The following is a 27,468-nucleotide window of genomic DNA, read 5'->3' on the forward strand; positions in this document are numbered from 1 at the left end:
GCAAAAGATGAAGTCATGTAAATATCTTGTTGTATTAAAGACTTTTAATTTGTCAAAAATGGTCATTTTTCATCAAAATTTAGCATTTTTAGGCCATGAAAAATTTATGTTGGTTGCCATGGTAACCATTGACCATAGCAACCATTTTATTATGAATTTTAGTTTCATACATCAATATAGGAATGTGTGCCAAGTTTCATAAAAATCTAAGACATAGCATGCCACACTCCCTATATAAGAGTTTAGATGCTTACAGAGAATGGCTATGAACATTCTACTCTTTTGTTATGCAAACAAGTAAAAGATTATGTACTAAGTTGAACATACATGTATTTATGTTGTTCATCTATAACCACTATAAAACAGGCATCTCATTTGTACCCTGTTCAGTTAGTATCTTGCAGCACTGTGACTTAGTATAGCAAACTGGACTCCTTGACAATGTAAAATATGCACAAAATCTTCGTTTATTTGAAAGAAGTAAGTATACCATGATATTCAAATTCAATTTTCTCATATAAACTTGCCAAAATAAATTTATTTTCAGAATATCAGTGTATTCACCAATTTTTACAATGCAGTTTCTTTTTTTCACTTTATTTCCTAATTGAGAAAAACAGGTAATACAGGGTAGAAAAATTTCTGGCACCATATTTTTGCCAATCAATAAGCATCAACAAATGTCCCACTTTTCACATCCTCTTTTGATGAAGAATTGACACGTACTCCTTGTCCCATCTTAATTTTCCCTTTGAGCTGGAGTGGTTCCCCTTGATAGCACTCTTCAGTGTCCACTTTATTTAACAGTAACAAATCAGACATTGAGTTCCACTTTTCCACCTGCCTTAAGTTTCTCTGTGTATTTCTTCAAGCTTGGGTCTACCTCCATCTCTATGAATTTAGTTACCTACAAAATAGAATTAAAATGGATTGCCTGTGCACAAATCAATATTATAAAACATTTGAACAGCATAGGGTATTGGTATTTAATATGTATACATTTGTCCCTGAGAAAATTTTCTTATCTACTAAATGTACCAAATAATTTCTCAAGATAGCTTTCATACTATTACTGTAACAAATATACTTTTACTACTTTCAATGGAGATAAGTTAACAAAATATTTGATTTTATTATACAAATATGTATACCAGAGTGACTTTTTAAACCAGAACTCAAATTTAAAGAAGTTTCAAAAACCTTTTCTAGCTACAATACCTACACAATACCAAAAACCAAACCAAAACATTTTCAATTGCCATGATTTTCTATTTAACCAACCATGAAATTGATCTGTATGCCATTTTCATGTATGCTCATGTGTAGAAATATACACGGAGTACATGTAACTCGGGTTAAAGTGACATCATAGTGAGGCTACAGAGAAGTTTATTTAAGAAATGAATTTAATTTTTGAAGATTCATGAGGACATGAACTACGATGCTTCACATCGGCATATTTCATGAAGCGAGTCAGCGCTTCATGATAAATATACCGCGTGAAGCGTTGTAGTTCATGTACCTCATGAATTTTCAAAAATTAAATTCATTTCTTATATTTACATTATTTTTCTGATGATTTGCCTCAAATGATGCCATTCAACTGTCATTTTTAAAGCAAAACAGTTTGCACTACATAGTTTTTACGTCAAGTAAGGTATTATGACGTAACAATGGAGATATTCATGCCAACTGACGGTAGTTCATGAGAAAATGGAACTGTATTCTATTTTGTAAAGAATTATAGGGGAAATTTATTGGAAATGTAAATATTAAAATATAACAACAAAGGGCAACAAGAAATTCAAACATTGAGTATATTTTTGGTGCTTTTAAACATGTAAATTGTAAATACATGTATAAGGAATGTTTATACTTTTAATGTGAGTTATTGGTGTGTAAATCACAAAAGACTTGCACGTAGGCGTATTTTTCATGAAGTTTTAGTGCACTTCTGTTCATGAAATACACCTATGTACTAGGTCTGTGTGATTTACACACCAATTACTCGCACAAAACTTGAAACTATTCCTTTATTGAATTGTGTGAAGATGAAATTTAAGCAATCAGCAATTTAGAATTACTCTCGTACAGGTACTTTCTTTTTATCTTTTTCTAAACAATCAGCTACATGGAAAAATTCAAGCCCTCTCCATGGATAAAACTTCAAAGCTTTTAATGATTCTGATGTTTTCCAAAAAACTTCACAATAAAGTAAACAATTCCTTCCCTACATGTAAAATAAGCTATACAGTAAAAACACACTTATAGTGAACACGCTTAAAATGAACTGACATTTACCCACGACTTTAAAATATAATGTAAACTTAACGGATATAATGAAAATATTTCTATAACGAACCAAAATTTCCGTCCCTGGCACTTCCTAATAAGCAATGTGTTTGAGAGGCAGATCAAGCAATTTTTTTCAGAGTGAAAAATGCATTTCATTAATAAACAGAATATTTTTGACAGATGTTTAAATTATAGTAAGATGCTTAATACTAATGTAAATCTTTCTTGAAATTTAAACTAATAAAATCTTTATTCTATCTAAAGCAGCAGCATATTCCAGAAACTACAAGATATGTAGAAAACAGTTTATCACTTAAATTTTCAATTTTAACTAGGGTATGCCCTTGTGATATTGAAATTTGTTTATGAATCCATGCAGTACAATTATATGCATTTATCATGTGACTGTCAAATAACGTGACCAAGCCAAATTCATTATAGCATAAGGTATACTATGTTATTTCAATAAATATTAAAGTTAGTGTAAACATACTTTTTTCCACAGAGTCATAATTCCGCGGAATCCCAATTTCTGTTCAATCAGCGAGTAGAAAATTAAGTGGATTTCTTGGATTGTCATTGTATGTCGTTAGTGAACTTTAAGTATGCTGTGACAAATTTCTGCATACATAGTGGAAATTAATCTTACACGGAAAAAGTATGTCTACAGTATATTATTATATGTGATAATATAATAGCTTTACAAACATAGGTAATCAGAGATTACAGAGCTCACCTCAACGAATGTTGTCTTTAAGTAAGGCAAAGTCCAACACTAAACTAATAATCTAGGAGTGTGCATCCCTAGATGCAACATTTATGCAATTTTGGTCTGATAGGGCTTGCAGTTACTTGGGAATGGACTTATCTGAAAACTTAAAATTGTCACTCATTCAGAAAATGTAAGTCAAATCCAGCATCCAAAGCAAGTTTTGAGATTATTCGTCCCTTGATGCATCATCCATGCAAGTTTGGTTCAGATAGGCCTTATAGTTACTTGGAAATGAGATCTGCTCCAAAAACTTTAATCTGGTCACTCATCCGGAAAATGTAGGTCAGATCCAGCATCCGAAGCAAGTCCAGTAGTGTGAATCCTTAGATGTATCATCCATGCAAGTTTGGTCAATATAGGGTTTATAGTTACTTGGATATGACATCTGCTTCAAAAACTTTAACCTGGTCACTCATCCGGAAAATATAGGTCAGATCCAGCATCCGAAGCAAGTCCAGTCGTGTGCATCCTTAGATGTATCATCCATGCAAGTTCAGTCAATATAGGGCTTATAATTACTTGGAAATGAGATCTGCTCCAAAAACTTTACATGTAACCTGGTACTCATCCGGAAAATGTAGGTCAGATCCAGCATCCGAAGCAAGTCCAGTAGTGTACATCCTTATATGTATCATCCATGCAAGTTTGGTCAATATAGGGTTTATAGATACTTGGAAATGACATCTGCTCCAAAAACTTTAACCTGGTCACTCATCCGGAAAATATAGGTCAGATTCAGCATCTGAAGCAAGTCCAGTAGTGTGCATCCTTAAATGTATCATCCATGCAAGTTTGGTCAATATAGGGCTTTTAGTTACTTGGAAATGAGATCTGCTCCAAAAACCTTAACCTGTTCACTCATCCGGAAAATGTAGGTCAGATCCAGCATCCGAAGCAAGTCCAGTAGTGTGAATCCTTAGATGTATCATCCATGCAAGTTTGGTCAATATAGGGCTTATAGTTACTTGGAAATGAGATCTACTCCAAAAACCTTAACCTAGTCACTCATCCGGAAAATGTAGGTCAGATCCAGCATCCGAAGCAAGTCCAGTAGTGTGCATCCTTAGATGTATCATCCATGCAAGTTTGGTCAATATAGGGTTTATAAATACTTGGAAATGACATCTGCTTCAAAAACTTTAACCTGGTCACTCATCCGGAAAATATAGGTCAGATTCAGCATCTGAAGCAAGTCCAGTAGTGTGCATCCTTAAATGTATCATCCATGCAAGTTTGGTCAATATAGGGCTTTTAGTTACATGGAAATGAGATCTGCTCCAAAAACCTTAACCTGTTCACTCATCCGGAAAATGTAGGTCAGATCCAGCATCCGAAGCAAGTCCAGTAGTGTGCATCCTTAGATGTATCATCCATGCAAGTTTGGTCAATATAGGGCTTATAGTTACTTGGAAATGAGATCTACTCCAAAAACCTTAACCTAGTCACTCATCCGGAAAATGTAGGTCAGATCCAGCATCCGAAGCAAGTTCAGTAGTGTGCATCCTTAGATGTATCATCTGTGCAAGTTTGGTCAATATAGGGCTTATAGTTACTTGGAAATGAGACCTGCTCCAAAAACTTTAACCTGCTCCAAAAACTTTAACCTGCTCCAAAAACATTAACCTGGTCATTCTTTAGCTGAAATTGCAGCATCTGAAACCTTGACTGGTACAATGAAACACACTAGAAGCATCCTCCATGCATCTCTAATATAGGCCACAGAAGTACTTGAAAAGAAAACTGCTCCAAAAACCTTAACCTGGGATGCCGACACCAACGCCGACACCGACGGTATTACATAAGCTCCCCCAACTTCGTTGAGGTGAGCTTAACATAAATTCAGTATGTTTCATGAGGGCGTATTTCTTAGTATAGTACAACATGCTTATAGCAGAGTGCCAGGGAAGAACAATTTTGATTTTTTAATAAATATATTAATTCATTATATCTAATAAGTTCATAATATGATTAAAACCCTAGGGATTGAAAATCACTTTGCTGTAAGCAGGAACTTATGATAAGCATGGCTGCTATACCCATGTTTTACTGAACATATAGATATTGGTCATGTACATGTATCTGCTGTTTAATGTAACGGAGTCATAAAACGGTGCCAATCCAAGAAAGATTGATTTGTTGTCCTGGTATAACCAGAACCAGTCTTAGATTCCCCAGCGTCTCAAAACCAACCTGAGTTGGAGCTCGTCCTGTGAAGGTTTTCGGATCCAGAAGAGAATCCAGTTCTCCATGGATTGGCTTAAAATAGTCGGATTTCCTGATGCGTTCCATGAGGTCATTGTCACCACCTTCTTGTTTTACAACACGCCCCGCCTCCTGAGACAAAACACGGATCTGTTCATGACATTCCTGAAAAGGAACAGACATTTGAAGTGTTTTATCATTCTCCTGGTTAATTTGATACTGTAACAATTAGATATAGCCCAGAGTAATGGGGTTTCTAATTGCGTAAGTTGTAACACTTTAGGACGGCTCTAGTAGTATATATTTCATGCACTAATTTTTTCTTCAATTTGCACATAGATTCTACAATGTCCTGCAATGGTACCGTACAAAATTCATAAGTAAATTTCTAATATTGGCTGATTTCAACTGTTCATAAAAATGATAGCATTCTGTAAAATGCTGTCAAACACTAAAATATAAAACATTATGCTACAGTTTCTGCAGCTATAATAAAACAAGAGGCTCATGGGCTCACCTGAGTCAATATGGCCCTGCTGTTTTTCATCAGCAGATTTTTCTATTATATCATGTATATATTCCTATGTAAAACTTTGATTGCCCAATGTGGCCCCACCCTTCCCCTTGGGGCCATGATTTAAACAAACTTGAATCTTCACCACCTCAGGTGAGCTAAAAAATGTCTACCTGTCTGTTTCCTCCTGCTTTGACCATTGCCATGATGATGTTCTCTGTAGCCATGAAAGGTAACTCCTGATTGACTCTTCTTTCAATGACCTTAAGTAATAACAGTTTGTTAGTTAACTGAGTTAACAAGGAAAATAAATACATTGCAATTAAAATAGTGCAGAAACAATTATAAAAAAAATCCTGTATTAGTGGCTCCAAATCCATCAAATAATTTATTAACACTATAGTTTTACAAATTATTTAATAAAAAATATTCTATGTATATATTATTATCCCCTCTTATAATCTGTGGAATACCATGTACTTGGTTGCATTTAACTTCAGTTATAATTCTACTTTGTTATATTCTATAGAATACAGGGTATTGTGTTATGTTTACCTCTGGAAATATTTCTATTCCCTCTGTTATTTTCTATAGAATGTTGTTTACCATGTCATTTTACCTTTGGATACACTACTATCCCCTCTGCAATATTCTGTAGCGTGCTAAGAATTATGTCCGCTGTCAAAAATGCCTCTGGCAAACTGATCCGTCTTAAAAAAAATATAAATTATTATATTTTACATGGATATTTCTTCATGACAGTGTATATGTATATGTTCATTATAAACATTAACACTGGCGTGTAACTGTATCAAATGGTGACAAATCTGATGGACTTAAACTCAAATATGAACAGTGATATTTGTTTATAAGCTGACCTTCAACTACATTGTACTTTGTTAAATAGTTACTCCCTTAACAGCTCAAATTTTCTATCCAAGGTACATTGTAAAAGTCATGGAAATGCACCATACAGAGAAACTTTAATTCCTGCCTCAGATGTTCAAACAAACTACAGAATTTTTGTAAAACATACTGCTTTGCTTTGAAATGCATCACTGAATTGCCTATACCTGTTATCACAAAAACTACAAATTATTTGTAAAACATACGGCTCTGTTTTGAAATGTACCACTGAATTGCCTATACCTGTTATCACAAAAACTACAAATTATTTGTAAAACATACGGCTCTGTTTTGAAATGTACCACTGAACTGCCTGTACCTGTTGGCACATAAACTACAAATTATTTGTAAAACATACGGCTCTGTTTTGAAATGTACCACTGAATTGCCTGTACCTGTTGGCACTATCGTCCAGTGTCCGTTCCATCCACTGCACGGATGCCGTCATCAGAGGGTCCTGTACAAGACAGATTAGGTGACGCGCTAAAGCACAACAACGCTCACTTCTCATTGGATTACGCTTGTATGGCATGGCACTAGAGCCTGTAGAATAACAAAGAGAGTGCTGCGAAAAACATATCTGACCTTTACGTCATGATCAAAGACTTATCCTTGACCTTTAACCTACTGCACACCTAGTCAATTTTATAGACCTCTTTTTATTTATTTTTTTATTTAAGGAAGAATTATTTACCAATTTGATCTTTTTCAAATGGTTCCTCTAACTCCTTGAAGTTAGCCAAGAGTCTGATGTCTGTACAAATCTACAAAAGCCATATTTTTATTTTTTGTCTCTTATTGCTGTGCCTTTCTTCATACATTACCAATTTTTATAAACTAGTTTGATTTAATCAAAAAATTCAACTTTGTAAGAATTTAAAATATGTAAAGTATACTTTGAGATTGAAGCATAATTGTTATCTTAGATTCAGTCCCAAAAGTTTCCTTTTTTTCCTCAAGGACAAGGTATGGTAATGGCCGAATCTGGCCCCTTATTTGATGTAAAAATCAGAACACATTTAAATTGTGATTGCTTGTAGTTAACAACTTAAAATGATGCTTGTTTAAAAGCCAGCATTAATTTTGATTCAAAGTTTACACAGAGGCCACAAGGGGGTGCAAATGTAGGACATTATCCCAAATTTCCTCAATTCTGGTGAAATTTCATCAAATTTAAGATACCTTTCACTAAGTCAGGAAACATAGCGCACAAGCTATGCATCTGATACTAGTGTATGAAATATATAAAGATATGGAAGATAGGCAAGCTTGTGCTCTATGTTTTCTGAAACAAAATGTGCTGTAAAATCTATGAAAATTTGCATAAAAATGAGAAAATTCAGAAATTGACATATTTTCTGACCTTCCTGTGACCTCTATGTATCCCATAACTTAGAACCAATACTCATTTTGTGTCCGGGGTGATATCAGGTTTTTATTGATAAACTGTTGCATCATTCTAAAAGACACCCCAAACCAGGGGCCAAACATAAGTAATCAGAGATTACAGAGCTCACCTCAACAAATGTTGTCTTTAAAGGCCAAGGTTTTCAACCGGTCGGTTTTCCTCAGGTAAGTTTGGTGTGGGGTGGAGCTTAATCGAAGCGGGTGAGAAGCCCTGAGGGAACGACGCTGGCTTGTGTATACCTACCTATATGCACAGGATGTTACCTGTATTACCTGTACACGTTTTCCTACGACATGGTAAAACAATGTTATTGTTTTTTGTTGTGTGGGTCAATCGAAATGTTGACCGTCAAATTTACTAAATAAGGCATGCGAAATATTTTAGTTGCGAACAGAATCTTACTTAAATTCTTTCTTTTGAAATTAAAAAATTTTTTAAAAATAATTTGACCATTTTAATTATACTGTGTGTTTGTTAATTAATATTAAATATTATAATGAATATAGGGCCAAAATCTGTCGTTGTAAGCTGGCGACACAAAGGGAAGTAATTCAAATTGCACTTCATGCATGCAAAACGAAAACAGAAAGTGGGTCATAAATAAGTCTCTCAGTAAAAATAAAACTTAGAAACGCTGTTTGGAGGCTACATTTTGTAGAAATATAATAAACGAAATAAATATTTTTGAAGATAATTCCTACGTGATTTTTCCAGGATGCATGATCTGTATAAAAATGGCCAGGGCTTCAGACTGGGGGTGGTTTCCTGATGACGAGCTATTACCCGGTGAAACGGGAATGGAATCACCTGCTTCGTACACTTTTTTTCCCTTCGGGATTCATAATTTCAAATATTATATACAAAGCAAGACGTTATAATCCGAATAATTTCTCTTCTAAAACTGATTATTATACCATAACTTCGTCACCTTGTCTGGAAGAAAAGCGACATGTCTACTAGCACAATTGTCTTATATAAAATTTCGCTTGAGCAATATTGCAATGTTGTCATACTTGTTTTAAAAAAATAATTTTATTTACTTCCATGATACTTCAAACGCGGGTCGGTATATGTTGTTAAGGTAGAATAAATGTACGTCAGTTAAACTATGTTTTGACAAATTATAGTTATCGATTGTAATCGTGAAATGAAATCCCCCCTTTATAAATTTTAATATATAAGCATATTTTTTCTTATCATTTTTTTTAATTATTTGACAGAATTATTACATTTATGGTATATTCTTATGAATTAAATAAAAAAAATGTTTTCATTGCTTCTTTATCACGTTATCATTTGCGGTAAGCATCAAAAGCCTGAATGTAAATTCGATGGTCGGTACGATCTCCAGACAAGGTACACAAGATATACACAATGGCAGAAAACTAAATGTCAATCAAATCCAAGTATCCAATCCCAGGCTTAATTTCAGATGATTGACAGGGGTTCAAAGACCAGGTAAATTTGAAGGAGGTGCTTATTTCCTCCCCCTTTAAGTAAGGCAAAGTCCCACACTAAACTAATAATCTAGTAGTGTGCATCCCTAGATGCAGCATTTATGCAATTTTGGTCCAATAGGCCTTGCAGTTACTTGGAATGGACTTATCTAAAAACTTTAAACTAGTCACTCATCCAGAAAATATAAGTCAAATCCAGCATCTGAAGCAAGTTTGAAAGTGTTCATCCCTTGATGCATCATCCATGCAAGTTTGGTTCAGATAGGCCTTATAGTTTCCTGGGAATTGACCTGCTCCAAAAAGTTTAATCTGGTCACTCATCCGGAAAATGTAGGTCAGATCCATCATCTGAAGCAAGTTCAGTAGTGTGCATCCTCATCGATGTATTATCCAGTGTGATCAATATTGGGCTTACAGTTACTTGGAAATGAGATCTGTTCCAAATACTTTAACCTGGTCACTCATCCAGAAAATGTAGGTCAGATCCAGCATCCGAAGCAATAAGAGTGCAACGATAAACCATTTGACAGTATATTGCGGTATATTTTTCCAAAGTTCAATTCACGATACGCTAAACTGATATCACGGTTCGGTTCAATAGGTCCAGAATTTTCTGAATCGTCCGTTTTGTTTCCTTATTTACAATTTCAAAATGGTTTCCGTGCAAAACATGAGTTCGACGATAACGCACTCAAACTCATCTCCTGCATTTCACAGACCTCATATTTAACAGAGTGAAGGGCTTTATCTCATTCCTAACGTAATTAAGTTATAGATGTTAGGAGAAGTGATAAACTCTTTAGATCTGAAAGTATTCTATGGTAGCACATGATATTTCATCACACGTGTATTTCGATGAAAATTCGCTGTTTTCTTGACTAGAAACTTGTTGACTAGAATGTGTTAACACGAAAAATATGACAACTGTTTTTTTACGAAAAAAAAAAGGAATAAGAGAATGAATGTCTTCCTTTCTCATTCCAATTTAAAAGGTATATTATGAGGAAAATTTCTCTTTTATAAAATAATACATTTTGCAAGTCATATCTGAACTTTGAATCCAAACTACTGTAGTTCAATTTAAATGTTTTCATTGGTTTAGAATATCATCACAACTCAGAAGATTTACCTATCAATCCAAATCAAGTTAACAAAATTGATATTTTAATTATTATCAAAAAATATAAACATTTGATATAACCATGTCAAGTTTTAAGAAATATGATGACAAACTTCTTATCCTTGTCATGTATCGTGATACGTATGTATCGTGAACTGAATACCGTGATACGTATCATATCGTGAGGTTGGTGTATCGTTGCACCCTTAAGAAGCAAGCCTGGTAGTGTGCATCCTTAGGTGTATCATCCATGCAAGTTTGGTCAATATAGGGCTTATAGTTACTTGGAAATGAGACTTGCTCCAAAAACATTAACCTGGTCATTCTTTAGCTGAAATTGCAGCATCTGAAACCTTGAATGGTACAATAAAACACACTAGAAGCATCCTCCATGCATCTCTGATTAATATAGGGCATAGAAGTACTTGAAAAGAAATCTGCTCTAAAAACTTTAACCTTGGAAGCCGCACTGATGCCGAGGGTATTACATAAGCTCCCCCAACTTTGTTGAGGTGAGCTAAAAAGGGGTCTTAGCCTATCTTGTCCTTTTTAAATAATATAATTAGCACCATAAAGGATCAGATGAAAATGACAACCCTCTGACAGTAAATATTAGCAACAGAGAGAATCACCTTGTGTATAGAGGCCCCTAGACTGGCCAGTACATTGAGACTATCGATGTCCACTTTACGGGAGTACGTCTGTCCACGCACACCATATACGTCCTACACAGATAACGAAAATAAAAGTTCGATAAAAGTTAGACATTTCTTGAGTTATTCAGCTATGTCAGATATAATAAAACATAATATTAAATAAATATATTTGTCATTTCAAGACCCATTACATCAAAAATATATATTCAAGTAAATTAAAAAATGCTGCATTTAAGCAAAAAAGAAAATTAAGAGAAATGAAGATTTAGTTCAAATTACACTAATTGTGGTTTGTCATCATTTGTATCAATCTTAAGCTTTGTGTATGTTTTCTATTCTTAACAGTGCTTTTTAAAATAGAATATTTAGAATTAGCAATTTACATTGTAACAGGATCTGTTTTTAAAAATGCAATTTATACCAAATATAACAAGTTTTTTTTAATCTCTCTGTCAGTACATATCTATTTTTATACACATAACCTATCTGAAAGATACTTACATTTTTTTTTCATTATTATTAGATAAAATTGTAAATATATTAAGGTAGTACAAAACACCCATTAAATCTATTTTAACTAATTTCTTAAAAATTACATGAGAAAAAAGAATACTATCCCTATATTGTCAATATCAATGATCTAAGAGAAATAATAGGCTGGGACATGTTTTCGTCATATTTTCTTAAAGAATTAGAGACATCCTATATAATGGTCACTTGGGAGCTTACATTTTAGAATGTGTTTAATATGCTGTCTTAATATGATATAACAGTCTGGTATTAAATGCAGTGTACCTGCTGATCCATAAATAGTAGAGGGCTGATATATGGACACATATATAAGGAGTCTCCACTCTTTATGTTCAGTAAATGTCAACATCATATTAAGAGGTCAAAGGTCAAATAATGTGATGTCATGAATCTTTCACTTTTTTGCCATTGAAATTTTTTTCTAATTGCCAAAATATCTTGAAACCATCGGTTCAATTTTCCTTATTTTGACACATTTTAATTTGTGATCCATTTCAATCAATTTGTTGATTTTTTGTAAAAATTGAATTATACATTTTCTCTTAAGAGAACATGTGTAGCATATTTACATGTGAATTTTCAATTCAGGGGCTAGGTATGTCCTAGTTTTACATCATATTTTGCTCAATTTTACCAGTATCAAATGACAATATATTTTACTGAATTTTAGTGACAAAAAGTTTGCCTTTTTAAAAAGCATCACACAAGTTTGCAATAGATTAATTGATAATTTTTAAATAAGGCACATTCTTAAGTCGAATGTCTGATTTCACAATCTTCTTACAGGGGTCTGATAGACCATATCTCAAACTATATGGGCAAAAAATTTCTTTCACATTACATATAAATAGAAATTTTGTATCCTAGAACAAAATATCAAAGTTTCAAAAAAATTGAATTTGAGGAAAATTTTGGCCTATCTATTGTGTACTACCATAAGTTCATAAGAAACAGAAATTGAACTATTTAGAAAGTCATCTTACTGTTTAAATCCTGCCATCTCTGTGACCAACTTGTCCAGCTTTTCAACCTTACAGAAATTAAACAAATACATAATGATAAAATATAAGGAAATAAATACATGTACACAACATACCTCAGAAACATGTGATTGTAAATACCGTTAAACTTCGATATCAAATACACTGATATCTCGAATACCATGGATATGTTGAAGTGATTTTGAGGGCCCAACCCTTTATTCTTTAAGTATTTTACCCTGGATATCTCAAATACTCGGATATCTGAAAGTTTTTCCACCAGTCGAATAGAGTTCAAGATGACAAGGTTTGACTGTATGTGAATGTAAATATACTGAATATATCATCCTGAGTATGTTACAGATTGAAGCAAACAGCGAAATAAATAATTCACAAGCAAAATCATTATGTACATATTTTAAGTTTTTGAATCAAAACGACTTGAACCGGGGGGGGGGGGGGGGGGGGGGGGGGGGGGATGAACTACTGATGGAACAAAGTTTGAAAGTCCAAGTATTTATATGTACATGTATTTTTAAATAGACAGCAAAAAAAGTAATACTGGTTCTGTAAGAGAAACTACTGGATTTTTTAATACTCGCAAAAGAAATGAGCACAGAGTAAGATTTTCTACCCTTTTAATAATACCCTTTAGTTGTTTCAAAATTCTTTGTTACTTACCCTGTTTTTAACAATCTTATGATAATGCCATTCAATTCAATTTTAACAGGATACTAATTAACAAAGTCAGTCACTCTGAACACAGTCTACAGAGTCAGACCACCATTTACACAAGTCATGTCATTGCTATCAAATGTGCAGTCTACTCAAGTCATAACATCAAGTCCTTCCAAATGACTTAATTTCCACAGCCTACTTAGACATTCCACATATCTACAGAAAGGTTGGTAAATCTGGCTTGATGAATTTGTGATAGACATATTATGAACTTGTGATAGACAGACTGTTGCTCACAGAGAGGTTGTCCGATTGTCATATTTAAAGCATCCTAAAAACAAGGTAAAGCTCTTTTCAATGTCAATCAAATCAGAACAAACCTTCTCTTCATCTCCTTCAAACAATGTGAGAAAGCTGGCCTGTGTTCCTGTTGTGCCCTTAACTCCCCGGAACCTGATGTTATCACGGGCATTCTCCAAATTTCCGAGGTCCATCAGCAGGTCTTGTATCCAGAGGCAGGCCCTCTTACCAACAGTAGAAAGTTGAGCTGGTCTAGAATATCACAAAAACATATGAAGTTATGGTATTTATAAGTGTCAATGTCTGGAACACAGGCTGAGTTGTCACTCACAATCTAGAAAGGTGCTTGTTTGCAATTAAGAGAAATATATTCCTAAAATTTTATATTTCCAACCCCTCCCACCCCTAAACAATATTCCCCCAAACAAGAGGCCCAGGGGCCACATCACTCACCTGAGCACTCTGGCTAGGAAAAAGCAGAAATCAGTTCAGTCTTGAAAAGTTTTGATATAAAAGTGGTTGGGGGGGGGGGGGGTTGATTTGAACTAACTTGAATCTATACTTCATAGGGATGCTTTTGAATTAATATGACAAATAATGGCTTTGCTGTTCTTAAGAAAACAATTTTTATTGATATATCATTTGTATTCCTTTGTATAACTATGATCCCCTGTTATGGCCCCTCTCTTTACCGGGGGGGGGGGGGGGGGGGGGGGGGGGGGGGGTCATGTCATGATTTGAACAAAATTTGAATCTACATGACCCGAGGATGCTTCCATTTAAATATGACTAATTATGGCTTTGCTGTTCTTCAGAAGAAGATTTTTAAAGATTTTTTCCTATGTATTCCTATGTAAAATTTTAATAGCCCATTGTGGCCCCACCCTACGCCAGGCCTAGGGGGTCATGATTTGAACAAACTTGAATCTTCACTACCTGAGGATGCTTCCATATAAATATGACCAATCATGGCTTTGTTATTCTTGAGAAGAAGATTTTTAAAGATTTTTCCTACATATTCCTATGTAAAACTTTGATTGCCCATTGTGGCCCCACCCTACCCCTGGGGGTCATGATTTGAACAAACTTGAATCTATACTACCTGAGGATGCTTCCATATGACCAATCATGGCTTTGCTGCTCTTGAGAAGAAGATTTTTAAAGATTTTTTCCTATATATCTATACTTATAAATTTTGCAAATAAACTCCGAAACGGATGCACCAGAGTTTTTACTTACTCCTCTAAGAATACACTAGATACAATATGATGTCCGTAAACTATATTTAGATTTCACTCGCATTGTAAGTATCATACATTAAATTAAAAGTCTACTTTTATTTTCTATAAACAGCCATGAAATTGCAAAAGCGTGAGTACGGTGGCGTTTCCGGTTGGCGGATCTAAGTTTCTGGCAATTTTCAATGAAACTGACAACAATCAAACGCTTATTTATTTCATATAACGTCATCGCTGAATTATTCAATCAAAACTTGATTTAAATGACATAAAAAAGAAATAAGTTGTGATAACCGATTAAAAAGGGAAATGTGCAAATTATTTTTGTCATTCACCGATCTTAATATTGATGGAAGCTTCTAGAACATCATATAGCATCGAGCCCAATGTTAAAAAGAAAAACGAGACATTATAGCTGCAGGAACATAAAAAAAGCTTATGTGTGAATGGTCATTGAAATAATGGTAAATCATTGATAACACTATAAGTTGTGAATATATTTATATATCGAAAGACTATATATTTAGTAGGTTTTCCTAATAAATTTATCGGTGAAATGTGTATATATTCCTCACTGAGAGCATTGTGGCAACGAACCCGAAGTACAATTTCTACTTCGTAATGAAATTGCTTAAAATTAATGAATAAGATATTGCTCAAGTACAATTAAAGCTGTAAAATTTTGTGCTTTAATCAATACATTTCAGTTCTTTTTTCTGAATACAGTCTTTTGTATCAAATACTCGGCCTATTCATAGAGCGTTAAAAGCTAATTTTTACACAGGTACTTGCGTCTTGGTTTATATATATGTATATACCTTATTTGTATGTAAAAAAGGTAAAGTACATTTTTTACATATCAATAAGGTACATACATATTTATAAATCAAGACCCAAGTACCTGTGAATTATTAACTCCCCCCCCCCCCCCCCCAAAAAAAAAACAAAAACAAAAACAAAACAATCAATTTATCAGTAAAATGTTCACTGCTTTTATCCTTGAAGGAAATGAAATAAGAGCATCTGAAGTACAATATCCATAACATAGTATAACAGGTTTCACAATAAACATCAATTAATGAAATTGTTATTTTTTCAAGTTTTTACAAAAGGGGGTGGGGGGTTGGAGACGCACATGCGGGATTTTGAACAAAGTATTTCTTCCTGCTATAAGCCTGTAGGCTGTCAGTAGAAACTACAATATATTTTCTGTCAGTAGTGGCATAAATTCAATTACCTGCGCTTGCGTGGGTTTTCATCTAGTTCCTATGTAAAACTTTGATCACCCATTGTGGCCCCATCCTACCTCCGGGGGTCATGATTTGAAGAAAATTGGATCTACACTACCTGAGGATGCTTCCATATAAGTTTCATATTTTCAAGCACTGTAGTTCTTGAGAAGATTTTTAAATGATGCCAATAATTTTTCACGAATTCATAATTATCTCCCCTTGGAAGAAGGCGTGGCCCTTCACTTGAACAAACTTGAATCCCCTTTACCCAAGGATACTTTGTGGCAAGTTTGGTTGAAATTGGCGCCCAGTGGTTCTTGAGAAAAAGATGAAAATTTGAAAAGTTTACGACAACGACGACGACAGACAACGGACAAATTTCTATCAGAAAAGCTCACTTGAGCCTTTGGCTCAGGTGAGCTAAAAATCATTCAGCTCTTCAATCCAGTGAATACAATGTTAAATTCACATCACAATTTGGTTTTTAGAGACAAATGTAGTTTCTGAAAATGTATTTACTGTAAATGTACTTACTGTAAACATGTATTTACTGTAAATGTATTTACTGTAAAAATGTATTTACTGTAAATGTACTTCATACTGTAAAAATGTATTTACTGTAAATGTACATCATACTGTAAAAATTTATTTACTGTAAATGTACTTACTGTAAATGTGTGTAAGACAAACAAGGCAGATTCTTTTGCTTATTGGCAAAATCTGCTAATCTCTTTATCACACCAGCAAGCTACAACAGAACTGCTAATTAGCAAGATACAATAAATAATTTAAATGTCAAAGTCTGCTGATTGCTTTATCACACAAGCATGACAAGCAAGGTACAACAGACATATTAGATTTCAATTATCTCGGCCACTTGGAAGCTTCAACAAATATCTCAGATTTCAAAGTTTTTAATTCTCCTCATCACCAAATGTCTACTCATACAAACTTCAACATGTTCAACAATCTAAAGATAATCTTATATTGTCAAACTGATCAGGGAGGCAAGTCAAAATTCTGGAAGAAGACGTCAATATTTGTCAACAGCTGGATCATACAGGCAAGCTTGTCAAAAATTACAATATGCAATCTTAAATATATTTGTGTTAAGGAAAAGAAAATAATGTGTTGAAATATTGGCACATTTTATAAGTACATATTCATAACCTTGTCAGTAATTGATCATCATGATCACTAAGCAGATGCCATTTGAAAAATGACACTAAAATGTGCATTTCATATCTTCTATTGTCCACCACTATCAGTAGTAAATACTAATTTTTATTGCTTATAGGGCTGTCACAGTTCCAAAATTTTTCAGGTCGGGTCGGTTCTGTAAATTTTCAGTTCGGTGTCGGGTTTTTCGGTTCGGTTATTTACATCTATTTTAAACCTTAATTTCATGAATTTAACTTGAAAAATCTTTATTTGTTACATTAAATTTACATTGAAAACAAGTCTTAACCATGCGAACCTCTAGACATCGGTGTGTAGAACTACTTGGCCTACTATTAGCCACAACCTGACCATTCCTGCTCGTTTTGATAATTATCTAATATGAACCAAACAACTTGGACCTCGGTTCTCAGTTATTTCGGGTACTCGTGACAGCCCTAATTGCTTACAATGTGTATGACCCCAAATTACTTTAATATACTTTATATAATGATAATGTAACTATCAAGCATTTTTCCTGTACAAACCTTTGGAAGTAGGATATCAAATCCATCTCTCATAACAATCAAATCCTACAATAGATAGAAACAGATACTAAACAAAAATCATCTTAATGTGACAGATAAAGATTAGGCTCTGGATCTCGTGCAGCAGGCAATATAATTAATCCCTGGGGATTTCCCCTGCAGTTTTTAGAAGTTTATACATGTGTAGTAGGAAAAGATCTCTCTTCACCAATTCAGTCTTACATAAAGAGTGGAAATTATCCCTCTACCCTAGCTTCTAACTAAGTTACATACAAAATCAAACTTGGTATCAAAGAAGGCCTAATAGATAAAAACAACACACCGATCTCAATTCAATTGGTTAATCATTAAAAATGTTATAAGGAGGAAAAAACCAGAAAATTAGTGGACAGAATCACAGAGTGATTACCATAGGGCATCAGAAAATTCTAGTGGGACCCTAAGAATATATTTAGATCATTGTGACAGTGTGCTTCCTCTATAACATTTTCAAATTCTAATGTTTAATTTTACCAAGATACATCTATTTTGAAACAAGAGAGTTCTAGTTTTTTTTTATCGAAAATCATCATAGCTGGCTAAAATTTCTGATTCACAACTCTTCTCACAAATCCTTGGCCTATCAGGCTATCAAAAGTTGGGAATTTTTTCTTGAGTTGTGACTGGAGTTTATTGATATCATTCAACTAATCTGTAAATGACAATATCAATGTTCAGAATAAATCTTTTATTTTTACTTTCTTTAATTCCCTCTGACCCAGTTTTTAATAAACCAGAAGTCTCTGATGAGACTGTAGCTCTACTGGTTGTATTTATAAAGGAAGATAAAAGTAGCTCTTGGACTTGAAACTTTGCAACAGCAATAAATAGAATAATGATCCTTGATTTAGTCTCTTTTGTGGCAAGATTTATTATTATATCAGACTAAAACTGTAGGAGGAGTAGCCTTTTGAAACAATTTTACAGAAATTTTGATTTAAGTAACCATGGCAACATCATTCAACAAAATCAAAAAACAATAACACCAATTATGTATCTCTGTAGTCTACTTGTATGCCACATTATACTGAAATCAGACAAAAACTGTAGGAGGAGTAGCGTTTTGAAAGTATTTCAAGAAAATTTCTATTTTTAGTAACCATGGCAACACTGTTCATTGAAATCCGAAACTGGTACAGAGAATTGTGTATCTTAGTGTAGTTTACTTGTGTGCTAAGTAATACTAAAATCAGACCAAAACTGCAGGGGTAGCATTTTTGAAGGTATTTCAAGGAAATTTCTATTTTTAGTAACCATGGCAACAATGTTCATCGAAATCAGAAATCAATAAAAAGAATTATGTATCTTAGTGTAGTCTACTTGTGTGCCAAGTTATACTGAAATCAGACCAAAACTGTAAGAGGAGTAGCATTTTGAAAGTATTTCACAGAAATTTCTATTTTTAGTAACCATGGCAACACCGTTCATCGAAATCAAAAACTGATAAACAGAATTATGTATCTTATTATAGTCTACTTGTGTGCCAAGTTATATTGAAATCAGATAAAAACTGTAGGAGGAGTAGCATTTTTAAAAAATATTTCACAGAAATTTCTATTTTTAGTAACCATGGCAACATCGTTCATCGAAATCAAAAACCGATATACAGAATTATGCATCTTAGTATAGTCTACTTGTGTGCCAAGTTTTATTGAAATCAGATCAAAACTGTAGGAGGAGTAGCATTTTGAAAGTATTTCACAGAAATTTCTATTTTTAGTAACCATGGCAACACCGTTCATCGAAATCAAAAACCGATACACAGAATTATGTATCTTAGTGTAGTCTACTTGTGTGCCAAGTTATATTGAAATCAGACCAACACTGTAGGAGGAGTAGCATTTTGAAAAATTGTTTACAGACGGACGGACAGACAGACAGACAGACGGACAGACGACGGACACCTTACTATCGCATAAGCTCTTCTGGTCTCTGACCAGTAGAGCTAAAAAAAAAAATTCCTGTAAACCATTTAATAAAAAAATGTTTGCCTAACTCCTTATTAATTAAACTTTACATACTTTTTTTACAAAGCTCTTTATTTCTGTTTAATGACACAAGCTGTGCATAGGTGGTAAGATTCAAGATCATGTGACATAAAAAATCTCAACTTAAGATTGCACGATAGGCCAAGCGTTTGTGAGGAGAGTGGCCGATAAGAAATTCTTTGCTAGCCAAGTAGTTAGTCACTCAGTAAGTCGCTAAGTGGTTAGTCACTTAGTAAATAGTCACTTAGTAATTAGTCACTTAGTAGTTAATTTAGAAATGAATTTCATTTTTGAGAATTTATGAGGACATGAACTACAGCGTTTCATGCCAGCATATTTCATGAAGCATGTATGTGCTTCATGATAGATATGCCAGCATGAAGCATTGTAATTCATGTACCTCATGAATTCTCAAAAACTAAATTCATATCTTATATCTACATTATTTGTCTGACGACATGCCAAAAATTTATACCGTTCAACAATCATATTTGAAACAAAACAGTTTGCACTTATACAGTTTTGACATCAAGTGCGGAATTAATACCTCAGGGGAGATATTCTTGCTCATCCATGGTAGTTCATGAAAAAATGAACCATCTTCCAATTTGCAAAGAATCTTACAGAAAAATATTTGGAAATCGTAATGTAAATATTCACTTATGATTGAAATATGTCCTTACAGTGTTATCTCCTACATAAGCTGACGTTGCTCCTAGATGTATAATGGACGCAGCCTTAGGACAGCAAGCTCCGAATGTGTGTACGTGGGCCATGACGTCATGTCGGAATTTCTTCTCTTCCGTGGCCGCCAGCTCAAAGTCAATGTTTGTTACGTTATTCTCCATTTCTTTTATTTGTTCTTCTGTGATATCCAACCCTAGATCCTAGAATTAAATACAGTAAAACCTGTCATAGCAGGGAATCATGACTACTAGCTGTAATGTATTCTCCCAATGAAAACACTGGACGTGAAAATTAACATTTAATTACACACATAAATAATGTCAAAAAGCTGGCAATTCATAACTTACATGTACCTTAGTTATGAAATTAAAAGAATATACTTCTCATCAGTTGCCAGATTTAATCAAAGTTAATAAACTAAAAAAAATTGACACAATAAATTCTATTATTCAGATACATCTGATCATATATCGGATGATCTTGCTTTAAGTTTGCCATTCAGATTAATAAGGCACCAATGTACACCTTAAAGCCATTTGTCAGTAGACTGCTTTTGCAAACGTCTTTACCCCAGTATACAGTTTTTAGTAATGTACTAAACGGTTTTTGTTGGTAATTTGAGCTTTTCATTAGTACTCGTGTTGGCAATACCATTGCTAATTATCTGTCATTATAAAGTAAATTTGATACCTTTAAGATATGAATAATTTTGTATTGCTATGTAATTTTTTTTGTCAGCATGTATCATACATAAGTGACAATCCGAGTATATATCGGTATTTTTGAGGTCTTTTGGGTAATCACTATGATCATGCTAAAGCATTTACATCATGTACATAGAAAAAATAAAATTAGGAACATGAGCCGGAAGCGTAATAATTTATATTATTCAACACATTTTCCAGCTTCAAAATAATATTTAATTATAATAATATTTAATTATAGATAGTTTTTTGATATGAAGTGTTTTCCCTCCGAGTTGTTCCCCTTGGTTGCCATCTTAGTCAAACTGGTGAATTTTCCTCTTCAAGCAACCAATTTTACATGTGTATAGCAGAAATAATCTTTACAATATTAAAATTCTGAATTAAAGGAAGCTTTAACAAACATAAATTTGTATGAAAAATAGTGCAGGGATCGACATTAACGGTTGTCCGATTGCCCGGGACAAGTAAATTCTCAGTTCAGGCAAGTGAAATTGTTGACGTACTTGTCCAATCGGGCAAATGAATTTATCTCATACAAATATACATATTTATTTAGTTTACCGTAATTTATAAATAAAACAATAAATTGAACACTTGATTTCCGCCACAGACCTGACTGACAATGTTTTTGCATTCGGAATTCCTTGGTAGCGTTTCTGGATTATACCACTCATTTAAAAATCGGGTTCATTATTTTCTTTTGTAGTAAATACGCTCTATGTCTAAAAAAATTTTGTTAACTTCTTACTAGGAAATTAAATTATTTATTCAAGCATAGGATATAAGTGCAGTGTAACACGATGTATCCTGATCAAGATAAGATGTATGTTTTGTAGCAACTATCTTCCTTAAGCGTTGCTTCACAGTTATCTCTGAAAGCACAATCACAAAAGATTCCTACCGAAAATAATTTTTATCAAGATGTGTTTGTGAAACACTATGCACCCGGCGGCAACAAAGTTCGAAAAAGCTATTTTTAGCATATAGGTCACAGTCAAGGTCACAAGGTCATTGACCTTGGTGTCATTTGAAAGAACTTAATGAGTGGAGTATGTATACCAAATATGAAGTCTCTCTCTCTCTCATGGTTCAAAAGTTATGGTGAAGGTTAAAGTTGACAACAGACAGACAAACAGACAAACAGACAGACAGGACAAAAACAATATGCGCCCCCGATCTATCGATCCGGGCGCATAAAAATATGAATTTTATGAAAAGGAAACGGAGGGTTATTGTTGCATGGCAGTGTGTGTAAGCAGGTTAAATTTACAAGCACAGTGGTATTCATTTATGTACAAATGCAGCATGCATCGACATTTTTCAGGTAGCTCAACTTGCCAAATTGACAGTAGTGTATTTGGTCACATTTTTTTTTCTTATCATAACGTTTACAGTAATTAATAATTTTCATTTTAAGTTCTTTCCTAAATTTGGGCAACCAAGTTTTGCATTCGGACAAGTCAAAGTTTGAGATCACTTGCCCGAAGGGCAAGTTAATCTGAAAGTTAATGTATATCCCTGTAGTGTTATCTACACCTGAATGTCCAGTATGACAATTTTAAACTGGCTGATTAATGAATGAATCTGGGCAAGCTGACCTCCAATATGGCGGCCAATGGGAAATAACTCTTGCTAAAATAGTGTCTATCGAAATCTATCTATACTTTATATTATTCAACACATTTTCCAGCTTCGAAGTTATATTAAATTATCAGGGCCGTCACTCCCCTCAAATTTGGACCGAATATCGGACCCATTCCCATGCAATGGCACAAAGTGCTAGATTTTCCCAATTTCATACTTAAAAATTTCCCAAACACGTGTTTTCTTGTACATATGACCTAATTTTCCAAACATATCCTTTATTTGATCCATTTAGCAGTCATGCATGATTAATGTTAATCTACAACAGCCCTGTCATGATTGTTTATTTCTAATTTGAATTTCCTCTGTCATGGAATAGAGATCTATAGATAGCTCATGCATATGTAGATTCGGTTGGGGAACTTATTTTCATTATTTAACAAGTGTAACCATTATGAGTTATTTCATGAAAGAAAAATAAATAAATATATTTTAAAGTGCATTATAGTTTCATTTGCATGTGTTAAATAACCAGAAAAAAGAAAAAAAATGTATGCAATTGTATATTACATGTGATTTTACGGCCAAATTGCCATTAGTATTGAAATAAATGGGTGTAAAATGTAGGCGGGAATCGATTGAGAGTTAGCGTGTGTAGTTCTTCGACAAAAATGTCGAGGATTTTTCCCAATTTAGAGGGACCTGGTCCCTGTACCAAAAAGTGCTGAGACAACCCTGAATTTATTGCAGAATTCCTACCATGATAATTTCTTAAGATTTTCTTATTAGCAATCTTTACATTACACTTGTGATTGATACATCACTCATCATATTTCAAACACTCTTGATTGCTCCATATTTGTGTGAATTCAGCTCACTAGTTTCGAAAACTTTTAATTTGTTCTCATAGACGAATTTCACATATGCAAGAGTTATCTTCTGTTGTCGGCGTCATGCTCATTTTTCTCTCTATAACCTTTGTAACTTACCTGTAAATATTTTCAACCTTTAAACGCTATCGGACAATTTTGATCTGATCCTGTACAGATGGTTTTCCTATGACAAATTTTTCCTCGGAGTTATTCCCCTTGGACGCCATCTTGTAGGTCAAAGTAGTAAATTTTCCAATTTGAGCAACCAATTTTAAAAACGCTTGCCAAAAATATATGGTAAAAAATATTTACAATATTGAAATTATGAATTAAAGGAAGCTTGAACAAATGTATATTCATAAGAAAAACAGTGTTATCTTCACCTCAGTGCCCAGTATAACAAATTGAACTTGGTTGAATAATGAAGGGATCTGGGGATGTTGACCTACAATATGGCAGCCATGGGAAATAACTCTTGTTTAAATCATCTTGATGGAAAACCATCTATTGTCATAGTCTGGGGCAACATAAAAAACATAACAAACATATTCATATAGATTTCATTTGTAAGACATTGCCCCATAAAGTTGGTAATGGTATTGAGGGAAAACAGTGTCTTACGCCAGGTGACCCCAGATTGACCCCGCAAAGGGAAATAACTTTTGTAAATGTGAAAGTCGTCTATTCTCATGCATTTCTTACCGAGATCGTTGCTAGGGAAAAAGATTCTCTTTAGTGAAATCTTAAGGTCAATATGTTCTAAAAGCGTATATGAAAAACACTTAAAATTTCTCATAAGACATTTTTATTCTATAATCATACGCAAAGACTTATGATAGCAATGCCCAAGCAAGGGGGAGATAATTTTCCAAATTTCTTCAGCCTCGTTTTGATTCCGTATCAGAAAAGAGCTTGAAAAGTACGGCTTCATAAACTACTTTCCCTCGTGTTTTCAAACGTTTTGATGACCTTTCTATGAAGTTTGAGATGCCCCCTAGAATTACCAACCCTGAATGTTTGAAGTATGGCGCAATTAGACGTTTTAAAGATAGATTGAAATATTAAAATATCTCTAATTTTCATATACGGACGAGTAATTTGTCAAAACATGCATTAATAGCTTCCTCAGGTATTCCACTACAAATGCATATCACATGCAGGCAAGTATTCAACCGTTCTTGCTCGCCACACGAATTTTCCAAGGCATACTGTAGCTAAAATCGGCTCATTCATATCCAATATGGCAGTCAACACGTGTGTAGAAAAAAATGTAAACAATTCAAATTGAATGTCTGACGTCTGTTTACTTCATCTCGAACAATGTACAATTTTAAATTCATGTTTTTAAACTGTGTCCTTAAACAACTGAAGTATTTTATCAATTAAAGCTCGTATCAAAAGCTATTTCGTGTGCGAAGGCGAAAATAGGGTGCATCTCAAAGTTAACAAGAATAAATTTCAAGATTGACTTACTTTGATGAAGAAAACAATGAAAGTCAAATAAAAACATAATCTATAATCATAATTTAACTTTTATTGATAAGTTCATTACTGGAAATGACAATACGTCATATGCATAATGACACATAATCCACTGTATATTAATAAGGAAATCAAAGGAAGACAACTCTTGCATTTTACATCTCGTGTCAATATATTCTTCTGTGTTTCAACAACGGCACAAGAATATTGTGAAATTTAAGATAAAATTCAATAACTGATACCTAGGAGTGAAACGGTTCACCGCGGTATCGATGCACCGCGGTATTTTTTCTCGGTTTGATACACGGTGCAAAATCTCCAATTTTCGGTTCGGTTCATTTTTCGGTCGGGATCGTTATTCAGTCGGGTTTGGCATAAGGTATAACACGTTACTCAGAATAAATAAGTATAGAAAACGTAAATTTTTTATGACTGATAGCTTGTAAAATAATTTTTGACAGTCAAATAATTTTAATCAATTTCTTCAAGTCAATTTGCAAATAAAATTCGTAAAATATGTGACTAGATTTAGAAAAAGAAAACATAAAACAACGTAGAATTTGTTTCCTTCTATCAAAATGTATCGTATCGAAAATAACCGAACCGAGACAAAATTATACAATACGTATCGAACCGTGAAGGAGGTGTATCGTTTCACCCCTACTGATACCTAGGTTATATTCTAAAAATATTTTGATCTTGCATTCCTGTATTATCTGCTTTTTATTGGCCAATGTACACTTTCTAATCATTTTCCTCAGAAAGATAGATAACTCTGTATGAATTCTGCATTTTTTAAACATTCATACAAGACTTAATTTTCACCCGATTTGAGAAATGATTGCTGATATGGAATCAGTGGGTCATACTTTACGCAACAAACATAAAAAACTGACAATTATTTGACTCCTTAAAAATTATTGGGCATTGCTACTTATGAATGTTGGTTAAAAGGACTAGTTACAGGTGTGTGACTATGAGAATGACTTGACAGTACAAACCTTTTCTGACTTTGCAAGGTAGGTCCATAGCCGGCGCCATGTTGTGAATTTGTTCATTTCACTAAAGTTAAAGGCCATCTCTGGACTAGCATATCGCGAGACAAGAGGAGAGCGATATTTCATAAACTCCTGTGACACAACCTTCGCTGTTTTCCCCTCCTCTCCCGCCATGATTTGTAAAATGAAAGTAGAATTCTACAAACATGGTCCTAAACAAGTGGAATCTTTATTTCCGGAAATAAAAATGTATTTTATGAAAAAAAAAAATAATAATCACCACCATAGGCGTCGGAAGCAAATTGAAAGGGGGGGGGGTAAATGAAAGAGAAAAAAATTCAAACCTGAAAAAAAAACTTGACAAGCCAAAAAAAAAAGAAAAGAAGAAAATTAAAAATTGTCCAATTCCGAAAATCCTATTTCGTGGGTGGGGGTGGGGTTGTGGTGGGGGGATAGGATCGAACATGTAAGGAAAACGTCTGGCACGTCAAATATCAAAATCGTGAAAAAAAAAAAACTGGAAAACGTCAGATATTTAGGACTATACAGTACATGGTCGCATGCCGATCCCTCCCCCCCCCCCCCCCAAAAAAAAACGCACTTATGATAGATCATGAAAATACAAATAAATAGCTAGAGGAAGTCAGGCTCAGGTCTCTCTAAGATGTTACGAACACTTACAAATGGGTGTAAATTTTAAGTGATCAAGTGGTTCAATCAAGTGGTGGACCCCCCCCCCCCCCCGTTTTTTTTTTACATAAATTATTTCTCGAATCCGCCCATGCTTCGTCAACAAAAATTACAGCGCATCACATCCTGTGTGCTTGTACCATTGAGGCAGTTAACATAGGTTTATTAATTTAAATTATAATTAAATAAGATATCGACACCATCAGTCGAAGTTTCTCACCGTTTATGACGTTTATAGTGGTTTAGCGATGACGATGAATTGACATGGGCAGTATTATCAAAGCGAAATATAGCCAAATTAAAATGTTGGGGGGGGGGGGACATAACACAACCGGGCAGAAGTTCAAGACAATAGAAAAAGTCTTTCGATGTTATTATTGAGGGGTGCAGAGCCCAAAATTTTTTATATATATATATGCTTTCTAT

The 27,468-nt window shown here is 33.9% G+C and overlaps 1 protein-coding gene across 1 annotated transcript; it reads right to left on the reverse strand.

Annotated features, from left to right (window-relative positions):
* Nucleotides 1-750: 750 nt before the first annotated feature.
* LOC133202191 (adenylosuccinate lyase-like) lies at nucleotides 751-26,525 on the reverse strand. Its single transcript, XM_061337967.1, is given in 14 exon segments — nucleotides 751-907; nucleotides 5,258-5,434; nucleotides 5,957-6,046; nucleotides 6,403-6,493; nucleotides 7,085-7,232; nucleotides 7,384-7,453; nucleotides 11,307-11,381; nucleotides 11,384-11,399; nucleotides 12,845-12,891; nucleotides 13,900-14,071; nucleotides 16,958-17,037; nucleotides 17,996-18,040; nucleotides 20,706-20,909; nucleotides 26,356-26,525. Coding segments are annotated over 14 exon segments (1,431 nt in total). The 5' UTR covers nucleotides 26,479-26,525; the 3' UTR covers nucleotides 751-814.
* Nucleotides 26,526-27,468: the final 943 nt, after the last annotated feature.

This window comes from Saccostrea echinata, unplaced genomic scaffold (genome assembly GCF_033153115.1).
Source record: "Saccostrea echinata isolate AGI-Se365-2 ecotype Australia unplaced genomic scaffold, CSIRO_AGI_Sech_v1 ptg000046l, whole genome shotgun sequence".
In the NCBI taxonomy this organism is placed as follows: Eukaryota; Metazoa; Mollusca; class Bivalvia; order Ostreida; family Ostreidae; genus Saccostrea; species Saccostrea echinata.